Source organism: Schistocerca piceifrons, chromosome 2 (assembly GCF_021461385.2).
Source record: "Schistocerca piceifrons isolate TAMUIC-IGC-003096 chromosome 2, iqSchPice1.1, whole genome shotgun sequence".
Classification (NCBI taxonomy): Eukaryota; Metazoa; Arthropoda; class Insecta; order Orthoptera; family Acrididae; genus Schistocerca; species Schistocerca piceifrons.
The window spans coordinates 848,712,639-848,734,041 of record NC_060139.1 but is presented as its reverse complement, the minus strand read 5'-3'; the positions used below and the strand labels follow the sequence as shown (position 1 = coordinate 848,734,041).

Sequence of the window (21,403 nt, the reverse complement as noted above, 5' to 3'; positions counted from 1 at the left end):
CTACATCAACTGATGGTGTGGCTGCCTGATGCGCAGAATTGAATACAGTGTTTCTCAAAATTAATGGAGAATTCATTTGCAGGGAAACACTTAAAACTGTATTGAAAATCTTCACTAACGGCCTCTTCCATTGCTTTATTTCTAATATGATTTATTACAACAGTAGTATCGTCAGGAGAATGTACCAGTTGTGCTTGTTGAACGTCCGTTAAGGCGGGACGTTGATGAAAAACACACATTATTTCAAAAGTGCACCAAATCCACAGTTTTGGAGATATGGCAATGAAATTTTGTACAGCGCTTTACATGAAAGTAACACATTTACATATAAAATCCTTTGATTGTATGTATTCAACTTTTTTTTAAAAAGAAATTTGAAGTTTTATTTTCAAAAAATAATGGATGTTCCTTTTTCTCAGAAAGTATTCAAGAGATTTCTACAAAAATTTGTCTGTTACATCTATTTATATGTTGTAAGCTTCTCTCATGAGGTTTTTGGAATAGGTCTAATAGGAGAATTTACATAATTTTTTAATCATAATTCCACAAGTACAATTTTAAATTCATGCAAAATTCCAAACTTGCAATCAGAATTTCAAAATTGCTCTTGAGACGTCGGTTTTTAGGTTTACAGAAATATGTGTACAAAATTTCATAATTCTAGCATTCAAAGAAACTGAGGAAAAGGTATATAAACTATTAAAAACAAATTTTTCAGGAAACGCAATTTAAAGTTCAACCTAACTTTTTTCCTTATGTCACTTCTTCAGAAGACACCACATTTGTACTCTGGGTCGTCTTTCCCTTCAAGGCTTCTCTTTTGGTTTCTTGCTGTCTGTCGTCTTTGCTTTACCAGGTCTTCAATTGACTTTTCAGCTGCAGAGACGCGCTGTAAATCTATTTGTCTCAGGATGTCTTGAGTAAAATTTCCTATCTTGAATCCCATTCTTTCTAATACTTTCATCCTCCCGACGTTCCCACCATTAAATACAATAATTGCATCAAAAGTTGCAGTTCTGATAACTATAGCAGATGCAAGCGCGTTTTTAGGGCATCGTTTCCATATGAGTGAATTTAGAGAATCGTTTATAAGATACGGAACCGAATCAAAGATGATCTATTAAACCAAAAAGTATGTATCACGGCCTTCTAGATGTATCCCGCACACGTTTGGTCGAAAGTAATACACAGAACCGTTGTTCACTGAGCTGGAATTGAAGCGCTAATTCAAAACGTGGGCGTGGCAGGGAGACTGCGTCATATTTATAATTAATTTTCAGGCACTTCGGATGCGATTTCAACATTGAAACTTTGGGAACTTATTGCCAATGATATAATTGCGTAGGCTTCCGCGGCCAGAGTCTGTCGACATAAAAGTTTTCTGGGTATAGTACTGCGTCATAATGTAAAAACTACTGCTGCTGGAGAAAAACCACGTTTCGGCCACGATTGCAGCGGCCTTCTTCTGGGTCTAATGCTGCGTTCTAGCTATGCAGTGTCCTTTATATTTTGTTGTTAGTGTTCACTGCGCATACCATTACGTCATAATTTTAAAAAGGTAGTTAGTTTCATTGGTCACTTAAGGAAGAAGGAAAGGGAACTTTATTTTAATAGGTTATTGCGGTGGAGGGAGAACGTGACCCCTGTTGTCTATTGGCTCTTGTGTTATGTACCATGATTGGTGGTCACCGTCGAATGAGAAGTTTGCTGTTGTTTACCAACTGCTGGGCGTCGGCCGCGCGGCGGCAGTTACTTGCCCAGTAGTGCTCGTGCCTCGTGTTGACAGTGCGGACTGTTTGGCACTGATTACTGGCAGCCAAGATGGGGCAAGCCTGAGTCCATCCTCCCTGTTCATGTTGTTAGGGTGTTTAAGTATTTCGATGGCCTCTCTGATTTTGCGTTTCGTCATAACTGGCTGCTTGGTCAACACACAGGCTTCGCTGAATTTTATTTCTTTTCTGCAAGACTGCCAAGACCACCAATCATGGTTCATGACACAGGAGCCAATAGACAACAGGAGTCACGTTCTCCCTCCACCGCAATAACCTATTAAAATAAAGTTCCCTCTCCTTTTTCCTTAAATGACCAATGAAACTAACTACCTTTTTAAAATTATGACGTAATGATATGCGCAGTGAACACTAACAACAAAATATAAAGGACACTGCGCAGCTAGAACGCAGCATTAGACCCAGAAGAAGGCCGCTGCAATCGTGGCCGAAACGTTGGTTTTTCTTCAGCAGCAGTAGTTTTTACATTATGACGCGGTACTATACCCAGAAAACTTTTATGTTATTGCCCATGAGTTGTACTAACAAATAAAAAATTTATTGAAAATTGACATTTTTGGTGAATTTCATCAACGTCCCCCCTTAAGGTCATTTACGTACCTGTAGTTGTACCAGACCCAGGGGCAGGGGTTGAAGGCCGCCTTGCCGTCCCAGCAGGAGTCCCGCAGCTCACGCTCCGTGTGGCCGCTGAGCGCCGCCAGCATGTTGGGGAACGTGTTGTCGCCCACCTGCAACAGAGGCGAGGCGCTCAAACACTGCCAGCCACGGGTAGACGGGCCAGGATGACACGCAGGTGATTGCCATGAGTCTCAGTTCTCAATCGCTGCTGATTCTGATTCCTTGCCATCTGAACACAAACTATAGTACGACCACAGTATTCTGAGCACGGTCTTGGCAGGAATGCAGCCACTGTACATTTTGGCTGGTAGCGGTCTTCACGGGAAGGTATGGTTGCAAGAAGACCGGGCTCCGGACGGCCAAATGGCCGTACGAGAGGGGACAGCGTCGTGAGCAGCGTATGGCTCTGCCGTATCGTATTGCATCTGCGGGAGCAGTTCGAGCAGCAATTGGCACCACAGTAACACAAAGCATTGTTACAAATCGGTTACTTCAAGGACAGGTCCGAGCCAGACGCCCTGTAGCGTGCATTGCACTGACCCCAAACCGCCACCGTTTGCGACTGTAGCGAGAGCTCGTCAGACGGCAAAGTGGAGGTTTCTTCATCTTCATCTACATTTATACTCCGCAAGCCACCCAACGGTGTCTTGCGGAGGGCACTTCACGTGCCACTGTCATTACCTCCCTTTCCTGTTCCACTCGCGTATGGTTCGCGGGAAGAACGACTGCCGGAAAGCCTCCGTGCGCGCTCGAATCTCTCTAATTTTACAGTTGTGATTTCCTCGGGAGGTATAAGTAGGGGGAAGCAATATATTCGATACCTCATCTAGAAACGCACCCTCTCGAAACCTGGACAGCAAGCTACACCGCGATGCAGAGCGCCTCTCTTGCAGAGTCTGCCACTTTAGTTTGCTAAACATCTCCGCAACGCAATCACGCTTACCAAATGACCCTGTGACGAAACGCACCGCTCTTCTTTGGATCTTCTCTACCTCCTCCGTCAACCCGACCTGGTACGGATCCCACACTGATGAGCAATACTCAAGTATAGGTCGAACGAGTGTTTTGTAAGCCACCTCCTTTGTTGATGGACTACATTTTCTAAGGACTCTCCCAATTAATCTCAACCTGGTACCCGCCTTACCAACAATTAATTTTATATGATCATTCCACTTCTTATCGTTCCGCACGCATACTCGCAGATATTTTACAGAAGTAACTGCTACCAGTGTTTGTTCCGCTATCATATAATCATACAATAAAGGATCCTTCTTTCTGTGTATTCGCAGTACATTACATTTGTCTATGTTAGGGGTCAGTTGCCACTCCCTGCACCAAGTGCCTATCCGCTGCAGATCTTCCTGCATTTTGCTACAATTTTCTAATGCTGCAACTTCTCTGTATACTACAGCATCATCCGCGAAAAGCCGCATGGAACTTCGGACACTATCTACTAGGTCATTTATATATATTGTGAAAAGCAATGGTCCCATAACACTCCCCTGTGGCACGCCAGAGGTTACTTTAACGTCTGTAGACGTCTCTCCATTGAGAACAACATGCTGTGTTCTGTTTGCTAAAAACTCTCCAATCCAGCCACACAGCTGGTCTGATATTCCGTAGGCTCTTACTTTGTTTATCAGGCGACAGTGCGGAACTGTATCGAACGCCCTCCGGAAGTCAAGAAAAATAGCATCTACCTGGGAGCCTGTATCTAATATTTTCTGGGTCTCATGAACAAATAAAGCGAGTTGGGTCTCACACGATCGCTGTTTCCGGAATCCATGTTGATTCCTACAGAGTAGATTCTGGGTTTCCAGAAACGATATGATACGCGAGCAAAAAACATGTTCTAAAATTCTACAACAGATCGACGTCAGAGATATAGGTCTATAGTTTTGCGCATCTGCTCGACGACCCTTCTTGAAGACTGGGACTACCTGTGCTCTTTTCCAATCATTTGGAACCTCCGTTCCTCTAGAGACTTGCGGTACACGGCTGTTAGAAGGGGGCCAAGTTCTTTCGCGTACTCTGTGTAGAATCGAATTGGTATCCCGTCAGGTCCAGTGGACTTTCCTCTGTTGAGTGATTCCAGTTGGTTTCTATTCCTTGGACACTTATTTCGATGTCAGCCATTTTTTCGTTTGTGCGAGGATTTAGAGAGGTTTGTTGTGTTACTCTGACAAACGTCACTTCCATCTCGATGCCAGCGATGGCCGTGTGTTGTTTAGGAAACCAGCTGAAGGGCTGCGACCAGCCTGTCTGCGCGCTAGACGCACTGGACCTGCACCTGGCCTTACGGCATGGAGCGTAATGTCGTATGACAGTAGGAGGATTTCGGTGGTTATCCCAAGCATCTTGGCTGCAAATCTGTATTTCAGTCTGGTGATTCGACCTGTTGTGCTGTTGTTGTTGTGGTCTTCAGTGCTGAGACTGGTTTGATGCAGCTCTCCTGGCTACTCTATCCTGTGCAGGCTTCTTCATCTCCCAGTACCTACTGCAACCTACATCCTTCTGAATGTTTAGTGTATTCATCTCTTGGTCTCCCTAGAAGATTTTTACCCTCCACGCTGCCCTCCAGTACCAAATTGGTGATCCCTTGATGCCTCAGAACATGTCCTACCAACCGATCCCTTCTTCTACCCAAGTTGTGCCACAAACTTCTCTTCTCCCCAATTCTATTCAATACCTCCTCATTAGTTATGTGATCTACCCATCTAATCTTCAGCATTCTTCTGTAGCTCCGCATTTCGAAAGCTTCTATTTTCTTCTTTTCTAAACTATTTATCGTCCACGTTTCACTTCCATACATGGCTACACTCCACACAAATACTCAGAAACGACTTCCTGACACTTATACTCGACCGAGCGAGGTAGCGCAGTGGTTAGCACACTGTACTCGCATTCGGGAGGACGACAGTTCAGTCTCGCGTCCGGTCATCCTGATTTAGGTATTCCGTGATTTCCCTAAATCGCTCCAGGCAAATGCCAGGATGGTTCCCTTGAAAGGGCACGGCCGATTTCCTTCCCTGTCCTTCCCTAATCCGACGAGACCGTTGACCTCGCAGTTTGGTCTCTTCCCCGAAACAACCCAACTTATACTCGATGTTAACAAATTTCTCTTCTTCAGAAACGCTTTCCTTGCCATTGCCAGTCTACATTTTATATCCTCTCTACTTCGACCATCATCAGTTATTTTGCTCCCCAAATAGCGAAACTCCTTTACTACTTTAAGCGTCTCATTTCCTAATCTAATTCCCGGAGCATCAGCCGACTTAATTCGACTACATTCCATTATTCCCTTTTTGCTTTTGTTGATGTTCATCTTACATCCTCCTTTCAACACACTGTCCATTCCGTTCAGCTGCTCTTCCAGGTCCTTTGCTGTCTCTGACAGAATTACCAATGTCATTGGCGAACCGCAAAGTTTTTATTTCTTCCCTGTTGTGCTATCATCATGAATTGTTTTCCAACAGGATAACGCTCGCCTACATACCGCTGTTGTAACCCAACAAGCTCTACAGAGCGTCGAAATGTTGCCTTGGCCCACTCGATCACCAGATCCGTCTCAACTCGAGCATTTATAGGGCATTTTCGGACGACAACTCCAGCGTCATCCACAAATAGTACCGTCCTTGTATTGACCGATCATGTGCAATAAGCATGGAACTCTATTCTACAAACTGATATACAGCACCTGTACAACACAATGTATGCGCGTTTGCATAATTGCACTCAACGCTGTCGTGGTTACATCAGCTATTAATGTACTAGTATTTCACATTTGTAATTGCTTTTCTTGTGCTTACATTAACCTGTGATCTTTCACCGTTAATCACTTGACTATATTATTTAGAGAATTTTATTCCTGAAATTTCACTTTACCTTACATTAATTATTTCTTGGTGCTGGAATTTCTTTTCCATCGGTGTATTTTCTGTTATTTTATAAAACGTTTCACAGCGTTATTCTGCCAAGAAGTTTATCTGAAATGTCTGTTCGGGGTTGGGTGTCACGAAAACTTCGAGAATGGTTGTCACACGTGGCAACCTACCGCGGCACGTTGTTTTAATAGTTTTTTTTTTGCTTGTTTCAGGTAAAGATGGTGACAAATCATGAAAAAGACAAACCGAGGAGCAGTTTCTTCATGCACCATGCTTGCTGCATTTAGGAAGGTAAAAAACCAGTCATTATCAATTCATAAAGTTGCAGTTGACTATCAAATCAGGTATCAAACTTTAGCAAGACATAGTGAGAAAAGTCCCCAAGACTAAACTGACGATGGAAATGTAGTTTAGATTTTCACCACCGTTAGCTATTTTCCAAGCGGGGAAGCGTCTCTTTTGAAGACGAAAGGGAACAAAAGAAATATCTTCTTCAAGCTGCCGATGTTTACTACGGTTTCACACCAAAAGATATCAACACCTTCTCATATGAACTTTGCCTGGCAAATTCTGTTAATTGCCGTAAGGCCCAGCGAAGTACGCACTTATGATTTTGTAGTAGAACCTTTACCAAAGGTTGGTGATGGGAAAAATACGAACAGAAACAACCCCCGAAAAAGAGATACAGCCGTTTTAGCTGACTCACTGTTTTTTTTAAAAAGAATTGATGAACTAGCAGAAAATGTAAGTAAAAATAAATGAATTTCTAATTAAAACGCAACTAAAAACAATAATGCAAAAAAGGGAGAGAGAAACAAAATGAACAGAAGAAACAAAGAAAAATCTCAGTCAGTGAATAAGAGGATGACGATTGCTTGTATTTAGTATCTTTTGAAACATTTTCTAACAGTAAAGCTAAGGAAAAATGGATCCCGTGTGCAGAATGTAGGAAGTCAGCTCATATTTATGTACACCTGCGATAAATAACTGTTAAACACGTAAAAATTGTGATAGTGTGCTCGAAAGTGACTAGGGTAATGTAGAACATTTTCTTAAATATTTACTTATATTTCTACTTTTGTGTCTAAATTGGTCTTAAATATGTATTAGTGCTTTATCACTATCATTGCTTGTTTTTTCTGCTCCTAGGACACCTTTTTTAATAAACAATTTCCTTTCTCCGACAAAAATAACCTGTGACGACAATTCCAGTGTCTGAGACAAACAACCTGGTAACCAAACTGGAGTCGTGGGAGAACGTCAAAAAAGTTAGTGCGACAGAACTTATTTTTTCTTAAAAACAAAATGCTGCTAAGTCCTCAAATTTATGGGAAAATATAGACAAGGGCACATACAACGAAGCACACTAATGACAGAACAATAAGCAATACTTCTCCAAAATCGAAAAAAGTCGTAAATTGTAACAATCGGGCCAAGTCTCCCCTACCAACTCATACGATAGCACCTATTAGTGATCAGACAAGAACAAGCACAATATATCTATGGCTTCATTTCGTTGTATGGCGCAGCACATGCACTGCTTTTACATGGGCTGTCGTGGTTCGTGAGAAACAAAAACCGATTGTCAGAAAATGATTTTTTGTTGCGTTTTTTATTTGCTGCTATGTCAGAAGCGATTCTGCTGACTAGAGCCAGTATCGGATTTTCCTAGCGTCAGTGATCTGTCAAGAAGCTGTTCCGATTTCGACATTACGATGAAGTTGGGCTAACAGTAGGTTCATAATATTTTTAGTTATAACAAAGAGAAATACAGTTTTCTCATTACTGTAAGTCTCTTCTTCAAGAGGAGGAGGAGGAGGAGGAGGTGGAGGATAGTATTCAAGAAAAAGAAGTTTAAAAACATTATCCACGCCGATTAATGCGTGCGAAACTGTTTTATTTGACCTGTTCGATCACGAGCGTTAAGGAAAGCGTGCGGAGTGATCGCTAGTGGAATATTGTTGCACTCCAAACGTTTGGAGACTTTGAATGACATTAAAATTTGTCAATGAGGAAAATACACATTCCTAGTTCTGTGTACAGAATTAGCGCATGTTTTATCGCAAGCTATTGATTGTGTACGACGGTCTTTCCACTAAAATCGAGAGCGGCTGCAGCGGTTCATAAATGACCAGCTACGCAAGATAGAGGGTAATGAGATATGAGATCGACATTTCGTGCGAGAACATTCTTGTGTAAAACATTCTCTATTAACTTGCCGTTCTCCCAGAAACGAAAACGCGTAAACGTTGAACAATGGATACCTACAGTATTGCTTCTTTGGGGGTGTTACTTTTACCGACATTGGTAGGGTACTAGGAAGGAGAGGCATACGACTTATTTTTAGACCTCCCAAGATGATGAGATGCTGCGTTCGATTAAGGACTGTCTTGATCTCAGCGTCCATGCAATTTGAGATAGATTGTGTGTGGGGAAACAACTACATTGGTCAGTTTATCCGTAACTTTGAAAGGATACGAAATAGACCAATCACATAAAGTCACCTGTAGGTTCATTGGTGGAGTACCAGGAAAATGCAATCAGTCTACAAAGGAGAATGCGTACATTACACTCGTGCGACACAACATATTACATTGCGCAAGGGTGTGGGACCCGTATCAAAGAGGACTAACAAGGAATATTGAACATACCCGAAGTAGAGTAGACATAGGTTTGTCTGAAGCATGGGAAAGTATTACGGAGATGCTAATGAAGCTAAACTGCAGACCCCTGAAGGAGACGCAACATGACCTGAGGAAGCCCACTTACAAAGTTTCATGAACCAGCTTTAAATGACGAATATAATAAAAGTTCCTACATATTGCCGTAGGAGTCGGGAGGGCATACTAAGTCTGATTAAGCGCACATACGAGCAGAGGCGTTTCAGTAATCATTGTTCTAGCGGCTCCACATTTGGATGGAACGGAAAGACCCCCTAATAACTAGTGCAATGGAAAGCACCCTCCGCCATGCATTGAAGAGCGTTGTTGTGGATGTAGAAGCAGATATTTCGGCCTTCTCCGTCATCGTGTTAATCGAGATCAATATGATAGCTGTTGGTCCTTCTCGCCCGATGCCCATGTATATATTTCATGCATGTCGGAATCGACTTTGGCTCACTTCTTGCTGCTTCTGCGAGTTGCCTGAATCTGGCAGAGAGAAAGTGAGCCACGCAGCACTCTTATCGTTTGCCCCGCAAGCACGAGGACCATCAGTTGCAGATACAACACGCCGGCGGTGGCGACCTTGGACTTCAGCAGCAGTTCCACGAGAGACAAGGAAAAATTTGTCTGCCAAGCTACGAATTGTGACTGACGACATGATGAACTACAAAAACAGCTACAAACATTTTACGTGTCTCATGAAACAGTCTGGAAATAGCGATATAAAATAGCTGAAATGACAGGGTTTTAATTCCAGAGAACTGGACGTGGAATACTCCATTCGTGGAACATTGCGATCGGAGTGTGCTTGAGAGAGATCTTCTGCTTCTCGTAGAGGTTGCTATGCTGTTATGACAAGTACTGCAGTTCGCACTGCTACAAGCGAATAATAGTAATTTTAAAACAGGGAGATGTGTCCTTTCTATAACCTTTCAAAGACATTTAACTGAAAAACTTTGCATTTTGTGTAATAAATGTTTGAAGGTTAACAAATCTAAAAACTATAGCAGCGCGAGTCACTGAAGAAATAAAAGTAAAGAAGGACGTATTGTTAAAACGCAGCAGAGTAGAACAATGGGCACTCCTGCCAAGGTCAACAATCGAACGCTACGTCACTTCCAATGTATCCGCACTGCATTAGTGAAATACCAAAAGCAACAGTGACGACATTACCAAATGATGCAACAGGTAAAACATCTTCATGATCAGATATTTGCCACGCACATGCCGACGTAGCTCTTTATGTTGGTAAATATGTAGACTTAGGTGACAGTACACTGAGATGATGAAAGTCACGGGATCGCGATATGCACATATAGAAATAGCGATAGTATCGTATATAAAACGCACAAAAAGGCAGCTGTCATTTGTACTCAGGTGTCTCATGTGAAAAGGTTTTGCAAGAGACTTCCAATGACTTGCTGAATCCATGCCACGTCGAGCTGCATCACTACGCTGGGCGAAAGGAGGTCAGACTCTGTATTAGGAGGTATCCCACGACTTTTGTCACCTCAGTGTAAGAGTAAACTTCGCGATAGAATATCAGCCATGTATCATGCGTGACCTGCTGTTCGTCAGTTTGCAAACGTACGAAATCAACAATACGTACGGAATTTAACATGTACTGTATGTAAAGTATTACTATCGAATACTCTGTTAGTTCTTCAGCGTCTTTTGCTGCTGTAGTCTGTAGATTCCTTGCTCTTCAACCATCAAATGTACAAAAATGAATTTTTTATAGATAAATGACTTTGATGAGTGACAGAAGAAACATGTCCCCATACTTCAAAATTAGTTTTATTCGGTATTTGTACTTTGAGCTCGGGTACTTACATTGTGAGCGTGAAGTATGACGCATGAGTATTGGACGTATCGTATGTACCTTAGCACTTTGCATTGTTCATACATTACCAATGAGGTAACGGTCAGAGTTACAACATATTGCGATTGGTCACTAGAGTAAAACTTCTTTTACATCTTTATTCCTGTATAACGGAACCAGACCCATCAGTCTTCTTACTAGTTTGATGCGGCCCGCTATGATTTCCTCTTCATTTCAGAGTAGCATTTTCACCCTACGTCTTCAGTTATTTGCTAGATGCATTCAAGTCTGTGTCTTCCCCTACAGTTTTTATCCTCTACGGTTCCTTCTAGTACCATAGAAGTTACTTCCTCATGTCTTAACATGTAGTATGCCCTGTCCCTTCTTCTCGTGAGTTTTTTTCCATATGCTCTTTTTTTCGCCGATTCTCCGGAGAACCTCTTTGTTGTTTAACGTCCATCTAATTTTCAACATTATTCTGTAGCACCCTATCTCAAACGCTTCTGTTCCAGTTTTACTACTGTCGATGAGTCACTAGCATACAATGCTGTACTCGAGACGTACGTTCTCAGAAATTCTTCCTCAAATTAAGGCCTACGGTTAATAGTAGTAGACTTTGCCTGTGCTACTATGCTTATTATGTCCTCTTTCGTTTATCCGTCGCTGGTTATTTTGCTTCCAAAGTAGCAGAATTCCTTAACCTCTTCTACTTTGACACCACCAATTTTCGTATTAAGTTCCTCACTTTTCGCCTTTCTTCTGTTTCCCGTTACTCTAGTCTTTTCCGATTTATTCTCAATCCATATTCTGTACTCATTAGACAATTCATTTCAGTCAACAGATTCTGTAATTGTTCTTCACTTTCACTAAAGATAGAAATATCATCAGAAAATCTTATCATTAATATCCTTCCACTCTGAACTGTAATTCTCGTTTTGAACCTTTCTTTTATATCCTTCACTTCTTCTTCGATGTTTACGTTGAACAATAGGGCGAAAGAATGCATTCCTGTCTTACTCTCTTTTTAATCAGAGCACTTCGTTCTTAGTTTTCCAGTCTTATGGTACTCTCTTGGTTTTTGTATATATTGTTTATTACTAGTCTTTCCCTACAGCTTACCCCTATTTTTGTCAGAATTTCGAACATCTTGCTCCACTTTAATTGTCGAACGCGTTTTCTAGGGTGACACATCCTATTAACGTGTCTTTATTTTTCATCAGTCTTGCTTCTTTTATTAATTTCAGAGTCTTAACTGCCTCTCTGGCGCCTTTACCTTTCCTAAGGCCAAACTGGTTGTCATGTAACAGATCCTCAATTTTCTTTCTCATCCTTCTGCATATTATTCTTGTCAGCAGCTTGGATGCATGAAATAGTAATTTGCGCGATAGTTTTCGCACCTATCTGCCCTTTCTGTCCTCGGAATTGTGTCGATTATATTTTTTGAAAGTCTGAAGGTATGTCGACAGTCTCGAAGTCTAAACACCAACTCGATAGTTGTTTGGTTGCCATTTAAAAAAAAATGGTTCAAATGGCTCTGAGCACTATGGGACTTAACATCTGAGGTCATCAGTCCCCTAGAACTTAGAACTACTTAAACCTAACTAACCTAAGGACATCACACACATCCATGCCCGAGGCAGGATTCGAACCTGCGACCGTAGTGGTCGCACGGTTCCAGACTGAAGCGCCTAGAACCGCTCGGCCACATCGGCCGGCAGTTGCCATTTACCCCAATGACTTTAGATATTCTGATGGAATGTTATGCATCCCATCTGCCTTATTTGATCTCATGTCTTCCAGAGCTCTTTTAAATGTTGACTTTAATACAGGATCCACTCTGTCTTCCTTATCTGCTCCACTCTTTCCAAGTATCCGCCCTTTCCTCTGCGTTTAACAGAGGAATTTCCATTGCACTCTTAATGTTACCATCCCTGCTTTTAATTTCACCGAAGGTTGTCTTCACTTGTTTGTGATGAGTCAGTCCTTCCGAGGATTATTCCTTTTTTCTCTTCGTATTTTTTCTTGCCGCCATTTCGTTTTGGGCTCCGCTTTCCTTCATGTGTCATTGATTTATATTGCTGTGTGCCTGTCTTTCCATGAACAACCGGCCGTTGTGGACGAGCGGTTCCAGGCGCTTCAGTCCGGAACCGCGCTGCTGCTACGGTAGCAGCTTCGAATCTTGCCTCGGGCATGGGTGTGTGTGATGTCCTTAGGTTAGTTAGGTGTAAGTAGTTCTAAGTCTAGGGGACTGACGACCTCAGATGTCAAGTCTCATAGTGCCTACAGCCATTTGAGCCATTTTTCCATAAACATTTTTGTACTTCTCCCTATCGTCGATCAGATCAATTGAAGTGATCCTTTTGTTGTGTAAGGTTTCTTCGGAGTCACCTTCCTTCTACCTATGTCTGATTGTGCAACATCTATGACTACCTCTTCTTGTGTACTCCTTTTCAACTGCCTACTGTTATACGACTATTCCGTATCACGGTATCCACATCCTTAGCGAACTTTTCATGGATCTCATCATTCCCCAGTATTTCAGTATCCCACTTTCTTCCACACTTATTATTCCGTACGATTCTCTTGAACTGCAGCCTACTCTTCATTACTACCTAACTATGATCCGATTCTTTTCTGGTCCTGGGTACGTCTTACAGTCGAATATCTGATTTCGGAATCTCTGCCTGACCATGACGTAAACCAGCTGGTGGCTACCCGTGGCTTCAAGTATTTTCCAAGTTTATCTCCTACACTTGTTGGATCTTGCGCACTCGTCGCTTATAGGGTACCAAATGGACGCTGCGTTCTCGGAATGCTATACAACAATTCAAGCAAATAACGTTAGTAGTTTTATTTCTATAAAGCAGATTAACAACACTTAACTTTGGAGTTACATCGGCATCCCAAATGACATGCAAACAGTAAGATTCTTCGCTATGGTCAAAGTCCAAGTAAGCACTTGATACGGATCACTACTAAGCGCTGATGTCCATATACTGAGCCGATCTGATCGGCGGAGGCTGGCAGGAACGGCACTTGTATTCATATCTTGCAGAGGGCGTTCCTGGAGCGGAGCGGTCCTTGTGAGCAGGCTATTAGGTGACGTTTCGTCACCGCCTGCTCTGGTCTTCCGTTCTTCATCTTCGTTCCGGCGCTTGTGGTTACGCCAGAACACTTATGATCATGAAACAGAGTATTCGTTATCACAGTCCGAGATTTACTGCAGAAGTCAGCCTGTCGCCTCTCTCATTCCTACTGCCTAGTCCGTATTCTCCAGTAACTCTTTATTCTACTCATTCCCCTACAACCACATTCCATCCCCCATAAATATTAGATTTTCATTTTCCTTTACGTATTAAATTACACCCTTTACTATCCTGAAGTACTTTATCTCCTCATCTTCTGCTTGCGACGTCGCCATTTATGCCTGTTGTCGGTGTTGGTCTGCTGTCGATTTTGTTCGCAGTAGCTCACACTGTGCCTACGTCCCTGTTCATAACGGAACCTACACCCGCTGTGCCATTTTCTGCAACTGTTGATATTACCCTAAATTCATCTGACCAGAAATTCTTGTCTTCTTTCCTTTTCATTTCAATGATCCCCACTGTATCTAGATCGAGTGCCTGCATTTCTCTTTCCAGATTATCTATCTTTACTACAATGTTCAACTTCTGACATTCCAAGCTCCGATTTCTAGAATGTTATCCCTCCATTTGTTATTCCATCTTTTTCTCATCGTCATCTCTCCCTTGGAAGCCCCCACCCGGAGATCCGAATGGGAAACGAATTCGGAATCTTTTGTTCAAAATGTTCAAATGTGTGTGAAATCTTATGGGACTTACTGCTAAGGTCATCAGTCCCTAAGCTTACACACTACTTAACCTAAATTATCCTAAGGACAAACACACACACATGCCCGAGGGAGGACTCGAACCTCATCCGGGACCAGCCGCACAGTCCATGACTGCAGCGCCTTAGACCGCTCGGCTAATCTCGCGCGGTCGGAATCTTTTGCCAACGGAGAGATCATCATGATACTTTTTCACTTTCAGGCCACATGTGCTCTGGATACACCTTATGTGCCTTTAGTTCAGTGATTTTAGCTACCTTCGACATCCTCATGTCTTTTATCGTTGCTGTTTTTTTCCGCCGTTTGGGGAGCAGTTTCCCACCCCAAGGGCAAGAGAGAGCCCCGAACTTTTGTCCACTGCTCCTCCCTCTTTGACAAGGTCGTTGGTAGAAACAGAGTGACTTCTTATGCCAGGTTTAAGTCGTCATTGCTTCTATTCAAACCATCATCTTGCTTGCATTCTCTATTACTCATATTACTTTGATAAGTATATATATGGATGTTCACTAAAATTTATGGAAGTATATCGTCCGCGAAAAAAGTTCTGTGGAGACGAATTTAAATTAAACCTCACGAACTTTACATTTTATTATTTTATTTATTGTTAACTGATTCCTCAAGTCCCCTTATCGTTCGTCTGCAATATCGATTCTGGTGAATGCGGTTATGGTTGTCGAATTTCAGCTTTTACTGACGGTTCCATGTAACCGCTCTGCCGCATTTGAGTTGTGACTGGATTATCGGGTTGCTACGGGCCTTTTTAAAATGTTGGTTAATGTAGAAGAAGCGATTTTTTTTTGTAAAGACAAAGAAGTAAAACCGGGCAGACTACTAAGTTATTTATTTCTTTTTTTAACTAATGAGAAGCAAATTGTATGGAGAGGTGCGTAAATGATTATGTATTTACTGAATTATCAAAATCGGACTGTTTGCCAACAATCTTAACAGTGTATGAAACAGCACCTGTTTACTTGCCGCGAGGCATCTGGACAAAATCTCATGCTTTCGACGAAATACTCCATTGCTTTCATGATGAACTACTGACTGACGTCTATGTTGTTGTAGTGATCATTTATAGCTCACAGACGACTTGTGATCGGCCAGTATACGTCATGATTTCGTCATGCTGTTAGAGATTGAGTCCACGTCTGCGCTCCTTAGTAGAAACGTAAACAGCTCAGGACATGTGCGTTTTCTCAACGCCACGAGCTTGTTTCCAGGCAGCACCAAGATTATAACCACTGTCCCGGTTTTTAGTTGTTATCCGAAACTATAATATCTACTGGTTGTATAGTAACAGAATTCCACTTTATAGAAGAGTCGAACGAGATTTTGGTTTTACCTTTTCCATATAATTCTTCATTATAGACATCTGCTGCGTCTGGGAAGAGTCTGAGGTTACTGTTAACGTCATTAATATACAGCATGAACATCAATGGTCTCAACACGCTACCCTGGGGTACAACTGAAGTTTTTTAAGTTATTGGCTTTCGGGATGTGCCCATACAGTCATCTTAATAGTGAAATGTCAGTTTTGACAATACGAACATAAGGATAACACAACACACAGTCCCCGAGCGGAAAAAAAATCTCCGACCCGACCGGAAATCGAACTCACTAGAAGTTACTATCCACCCATGGTAACATACTGCGTCCAAGAAATTCTAAATAAAGTCACAAATTTCGTTTGATAATCCACACTATTGTACTTTGAGCAATAAGTGTAAGTACTGACTCAAACGATTTTTGGAAGTCTAGAAATGCAGTGCGGAAATTTTTAAGTCTCAAATCTGACTTTTGCAAGAGAATAAAAAAAAACAATGTATCTCTTTTTCTACGTAACTTATTTGTATCCAAAAATTCAGAAGGTATTATAATTCCACTGAATTATGCTGTTCGCTTCATCACTGCAAAAAATAATAAGACAAGTCAGAAAATAAATAATTTATGAAGAACGGTTTAGGTGCCATACCAGGAAACTGACTCGTTCTAAGGCCCAACAAGCATCTTTAATATTACGTTTTATTTGTGATAATACAAGTACGATAATGCAGCAGTAATGTCTGGTTAGTAGAACTGTAGTCAATAAAACCATTTCTTATATGTGAATGTATGCTTTCCCGGCGTATACAGCTGGCGAAGAGTTCTCGGGCTTCCAGCTGGGTGGCGGTGTCTTCAAACTGCGACGTTTCGACGAGTGACATACTCATCATCTTCTGGTGAAGTGCCGAGACTTTGCGGATGCCGGTCCCTTTATACCTGCGGTGTGGCCCCCACCACCTGGCCGCGGGAGGCTGGGTCCAGTGGAGCCGGCGGGCGGGGTGGAGGGGGAAGCGGTTGCGCCGTTCGTGTCTCCGTCAGAGCATTCTGATCGCGTCTCGTGAGCTGGACGGTTCTTGTTGCGTTCCTGGCGTATTGCGGCTAATGCTGGATTCCAGGCCGCGCTCAGTTGATAGCCTTCGTCCCTGTTCACAAGATTCTCGTGGACCCGTATTTCTATTGATTCTTTAATGACGCTATCCCAATAGTTCCCGGCTCGGCACAGCACCCTGGTGTTTTCGAAATCAAAGGTGTGGTTTTCTTTGATGCTATGTTCAGCTATAGCAGATTTCTCTATCTGTCCAAGTCGAACATGCCTGATGTGTTCCTCGCACCTTTTAGAGATGCAGCGCTGCGTTTGACCGATGTACTGCACACCACATTCGCAGGCAGGCTATCTGAGATGGCTGAGTGTGAGACATTTTGATCAAAACTTCCATTAACGACAATGTTCCAGCAGCATCTTTAAAATCGAGTACGTTAGTTGTTTACGTTGGAATTACATGGACTGCGTTCATAGCTTTGGCATTCAAAATATTTTCCAACTTCGTGTACTATTTTCAAAACCCAAATTACCTCGTTTCATTAGAAAGATGTTTTGCTGGTGCCAACAAAAGGTTACATGCCTCTGCTTACCACAAAAATTGCGTGTCAACTAATAAACAGGGTGCTGACGTGTTGCACTTAGAACTCCAGAGGGAAACACTGCTTTGTTCAAAGACCATGCGCCATCTAATAAATGTCTGAAACATTTTCTCCACGGGCTGCAGTTGGAACAAGGAAAGGGATATGGAACAGACTATCGAGAACACAGCACTGAAAACGCGTTTTGTCAGAAAATGGCATTTAAAACCACTGACATTTCCACTCTCCCGCCACTGCATCTACGTGACCTGATTCGTGGATTTCAGGAATTCATACGAGAAAAGTGCGAGCTTTATTTCACATGATCGACCTTTTGAAACTACATGCTGGTAAAAACCGAATTCGGTCTTCCGAAATTGTTTCACTGCACACGATCGTAATGTGGGTCCTACTTTCAATAATGACACGAACGCCAACATATTATATTGATACATGTGATCGTGGGTTTGAAAATCAATTTAAATAAATCAATGGAACAAAGGCCATTGGACTCGATAATATATGTGTCTGATTCTATTCATATTATGAGAAAGATCTCGCTCTCCTCTGAGCAACGTTTTCTCCTCGGTAAAAGGCGCCGGTAATTGTTGTTTTCAAGAAGAGTTCGTCAGACAGGTGTTCGCAATTGTAGGATTGCATCGCTGGCGTCAGTCTCTCGTAGACTTAAGGGACGTCTTTTATGCTAATAGCATTCAGATTGATACCATGTTCCCTGACTTCCAGAAAACATCCAGCACAGTTTCGCATCGTCGCTTAGTGAACTAAATACGGGTTAATAAAACATCGGACCATCTGCGTGAACGGATTCAAGACTTCCTAACAAAATGGCACTCAGTATCTCGTTATTAGTCGGGTAAATATTTGGAGCATTCCGAGAGAGTACTGTAGGTCCGATTGTGATCAGTATATACGAGATCCGGTGGATAACGTCGGAAGATCGGTGAAGCTGTTCGCGGATAATGATGATGATGATGATGATGGATGATGGATGATGATGATGAATACAGGGAGGATGCAAAGCTGTAGCGAAGTGTAGAATGTCCTGAAGAGGATTAAAGTTTGATGCAGGAACTTGCAGTGGATATAAATAAACGTAACGTTTCGAGCATAAAAAATGGTTCAAATGGCTCTAAGCACTATGGGACTTACATCTGAGGTCATCAGTCCCCTAGACTTAGAACTACTTAAACCTAACTAACCTAAGGACATCACACACATCCAGGACCGAGGCAGGATTCGAACCTGCGACCGTAGCAGTCGCGCGGTTCCAGACTGCGCGCCTAGAACCGCTAGACCACCGCGGGCAGGCGCATGGTTCCGAACTGAAGTGCCTCGAACCGCTGGGTTACAGCGGCCGACGTTTTGCGCACAAATTGGCGGGAAGACTCATCACTCTTCGATTGCAATACTGGCGACACAAATCATCTGTCCAAAAAGTTCCGAGACTAATTTTACTCTTCGCATACAAGCGACATCAACGCAGTAACTACAGCGGCAGCTCAAACTAACAACAGTGAACAAGTCGTGCTTCAGAGCCGTCAGTTGTGAGCAGGGAGCGCGAAGTAGTGGACGTGCGACAGTAATGTGTCAACGTTGTTGTCACAAATCGCGATGAAGCATCAAACATCCCTAAATCATGTGTTTTAAGAATTTCTGCAGCATGTTTTTAAGAAAGGTAAAGCAACTGCAAAGTTTGTCCCGTACACCGTGGCTCCCGAACAAAAACTGTCAGCGCGTGGACGTCTACCGCGACTTGATTGAAATAGAAAATGTGGACAATTATTTTCTGGAAAATATCATCACGGGTGACGAGCCTTGGTGCTAAATGCGAACATACGACAAACAGCTGAATTGGTCGCTGATGGTCTGCCAAGAGCTAAGGTGCAAATGAAGCGCGCGAGTGTAAACACACGAAAAAAGGACATCTATGGCAGTTTCCCATCGTTGTATCAACGTTCTGTGCGTTGCACTCAAGTGAGCAGGGACTGAATCGTTAATATACACTCATGCTCATAAATTAAGGGTGCCACACAACGTGGCACTACACAAAACTGGCGCTAATAGCATAGGCACATAGGGAACACACACGACACAGATCTGTAAGTTCACGGGATTGGTCATAAGGTGAGAAAACCGTTCCGAAACACATGTGCTACAAAACGACAATGTTTCCTGCGCATGTACCCCGACATCAGTATGGGATATGATCACCATGCACACGTATACAGGCCACACTACGGGTTGGCATACTCTGGATCAGATGGTCGAGCAGCTGCTGGGGTATAGCCTCCAATTCTTGCACCAGTGCTTGTCGGAGCTCCTGAAGTGTCCTAAGGATGTGAAGACGTGCAGCGATACGTCGACCGAGAGCATCCCAGACGTTCTCGATGAGGTTTAGGTCTGGAGAACAGGCAGGCCACTTCATTGGCCTGATATCTTCCGTTTCAAGGTATTCCTCCACGCTAACAGCTCGGCGGGGCCGTGCGTTATCATCCATCAGGAGGAAGGTGGGACCCACTGTACCCCAGAAAAGTCGGACATACTGGTGCAAAATGACGTCCCTAAACACCTGACCTGTTACAGTTCCTCTGTCAAAGACTTGCAGCGGTGTACGTGCTGCAGTCATAATCCCACCCCACACCATCAGACCACGGCCTCCATACAGGTCCCTTTCGAGGACATTAAGGGGTTGGTATCTGGTTCCTGGTTCACGCCAGATAAAAACCCAGCGAGACTGCTGCCAGCGCCACCGTGCGACGACCGCAGGTCAAATGCACCGCATGGTTATACCTCGAGGTGATTTAAACCCGCAAACCGCCAACCAGAGCGTTATTTCACCCTGGATCAGCATTATCCTTAATTTATGAGCATGAGTGTAGAAAACGCAAACAATTATTTTCTGGAAAAGATCATCACTGGTGACGAGCTTTGGTGCTGAATGCGAACATACGACAGAGCGACAAACTGCTGAATACGTCGCTGATGGCTTGCCAAGGGCGAAGGTGTAAATGCGGCGCGAGAGTGTAAACACACGAAAAAGGACATTTATGGCAGTTTCGGATCGTTGTATCAACGTACTATGTGTTGCACTCAAGTGGATAGGGACTGAAATGTTAATGTAAATAATAAAATGCTGTCTTGAACATTCATTTTACGAACAATGATAAAAATGTGGACAGACAGTACAGTTAAAAACACTTCAGAAACACTTGAACACGAAACCAATTGAAAAATCACTGGAAAAAACATTGAACACCACAGAAGAGACGTTGGCCATTGAAAATGCAGCACCATGCACTTTCACTGTAGCTGGAAAAAGGACCTGCCCTGGGACGGTTGATTGTAGAGGGAAAGACGGATGGGTATGGAGGGTGATAAGGGAGTGGTGGTGGTGAGGATGGTGAACTGGGACTATGTGGCGACAAAGACAGGAGGGGCTGTGGGGGACAAGTAGAGAGGGGCAACTGGTATAAGGCGCCACAGATTGGAGAGTAAAAGAGGGTAGGGGCGGCGGGGAAGGGGAAATGGATGAGGTGTGGTAGGGGAAGAGGAGGAGGAAATCCTGGGGGAGGGGGGAGATGGATAGGGGAGGATAGTTGATAGTTGATAGGCCGAGTTCATGGTCCAGGAGAGGAAGACAACTGAAATTTCCTTGAGAGAGGATGTGGAGGATGTGCACATGAAGGGTTGGTGGGATGTGTAGGTAGAAGCGTGGCAGCACACTGGGATTGGAAAGGAGAAGAAAGACAACAGGATTTTCGTAGTCGCGTTTGCAGATAGTGTAGGTTATTCGCAGGTGTTCATATGAGTGA

At 43.0% G+C, this 21,403-nt stretch overlaps 1 protein-coding gene across 1 annotated transcript in view; it reads right to left on the bottom strand.

Annotated features, from left to right (window-relative positions):
• Positions 1–21,403, bottom strand: part of LOC124775927 — a 131,154-nt gene that overhangs the window by 49,361 nt on the left and 60,390 nt on the right. Inside the window, exon 6 of the mRNA XM_047250772.1 lies at positions 2,391–2,518. Within this exon, the coding sequence (XP_047106728.1) occupies positions 2,391–2,518 (128 nt within the window). The remainder of the gene's footprint in view (positions 1–2,390; positions 2,519–21,403) is intronic.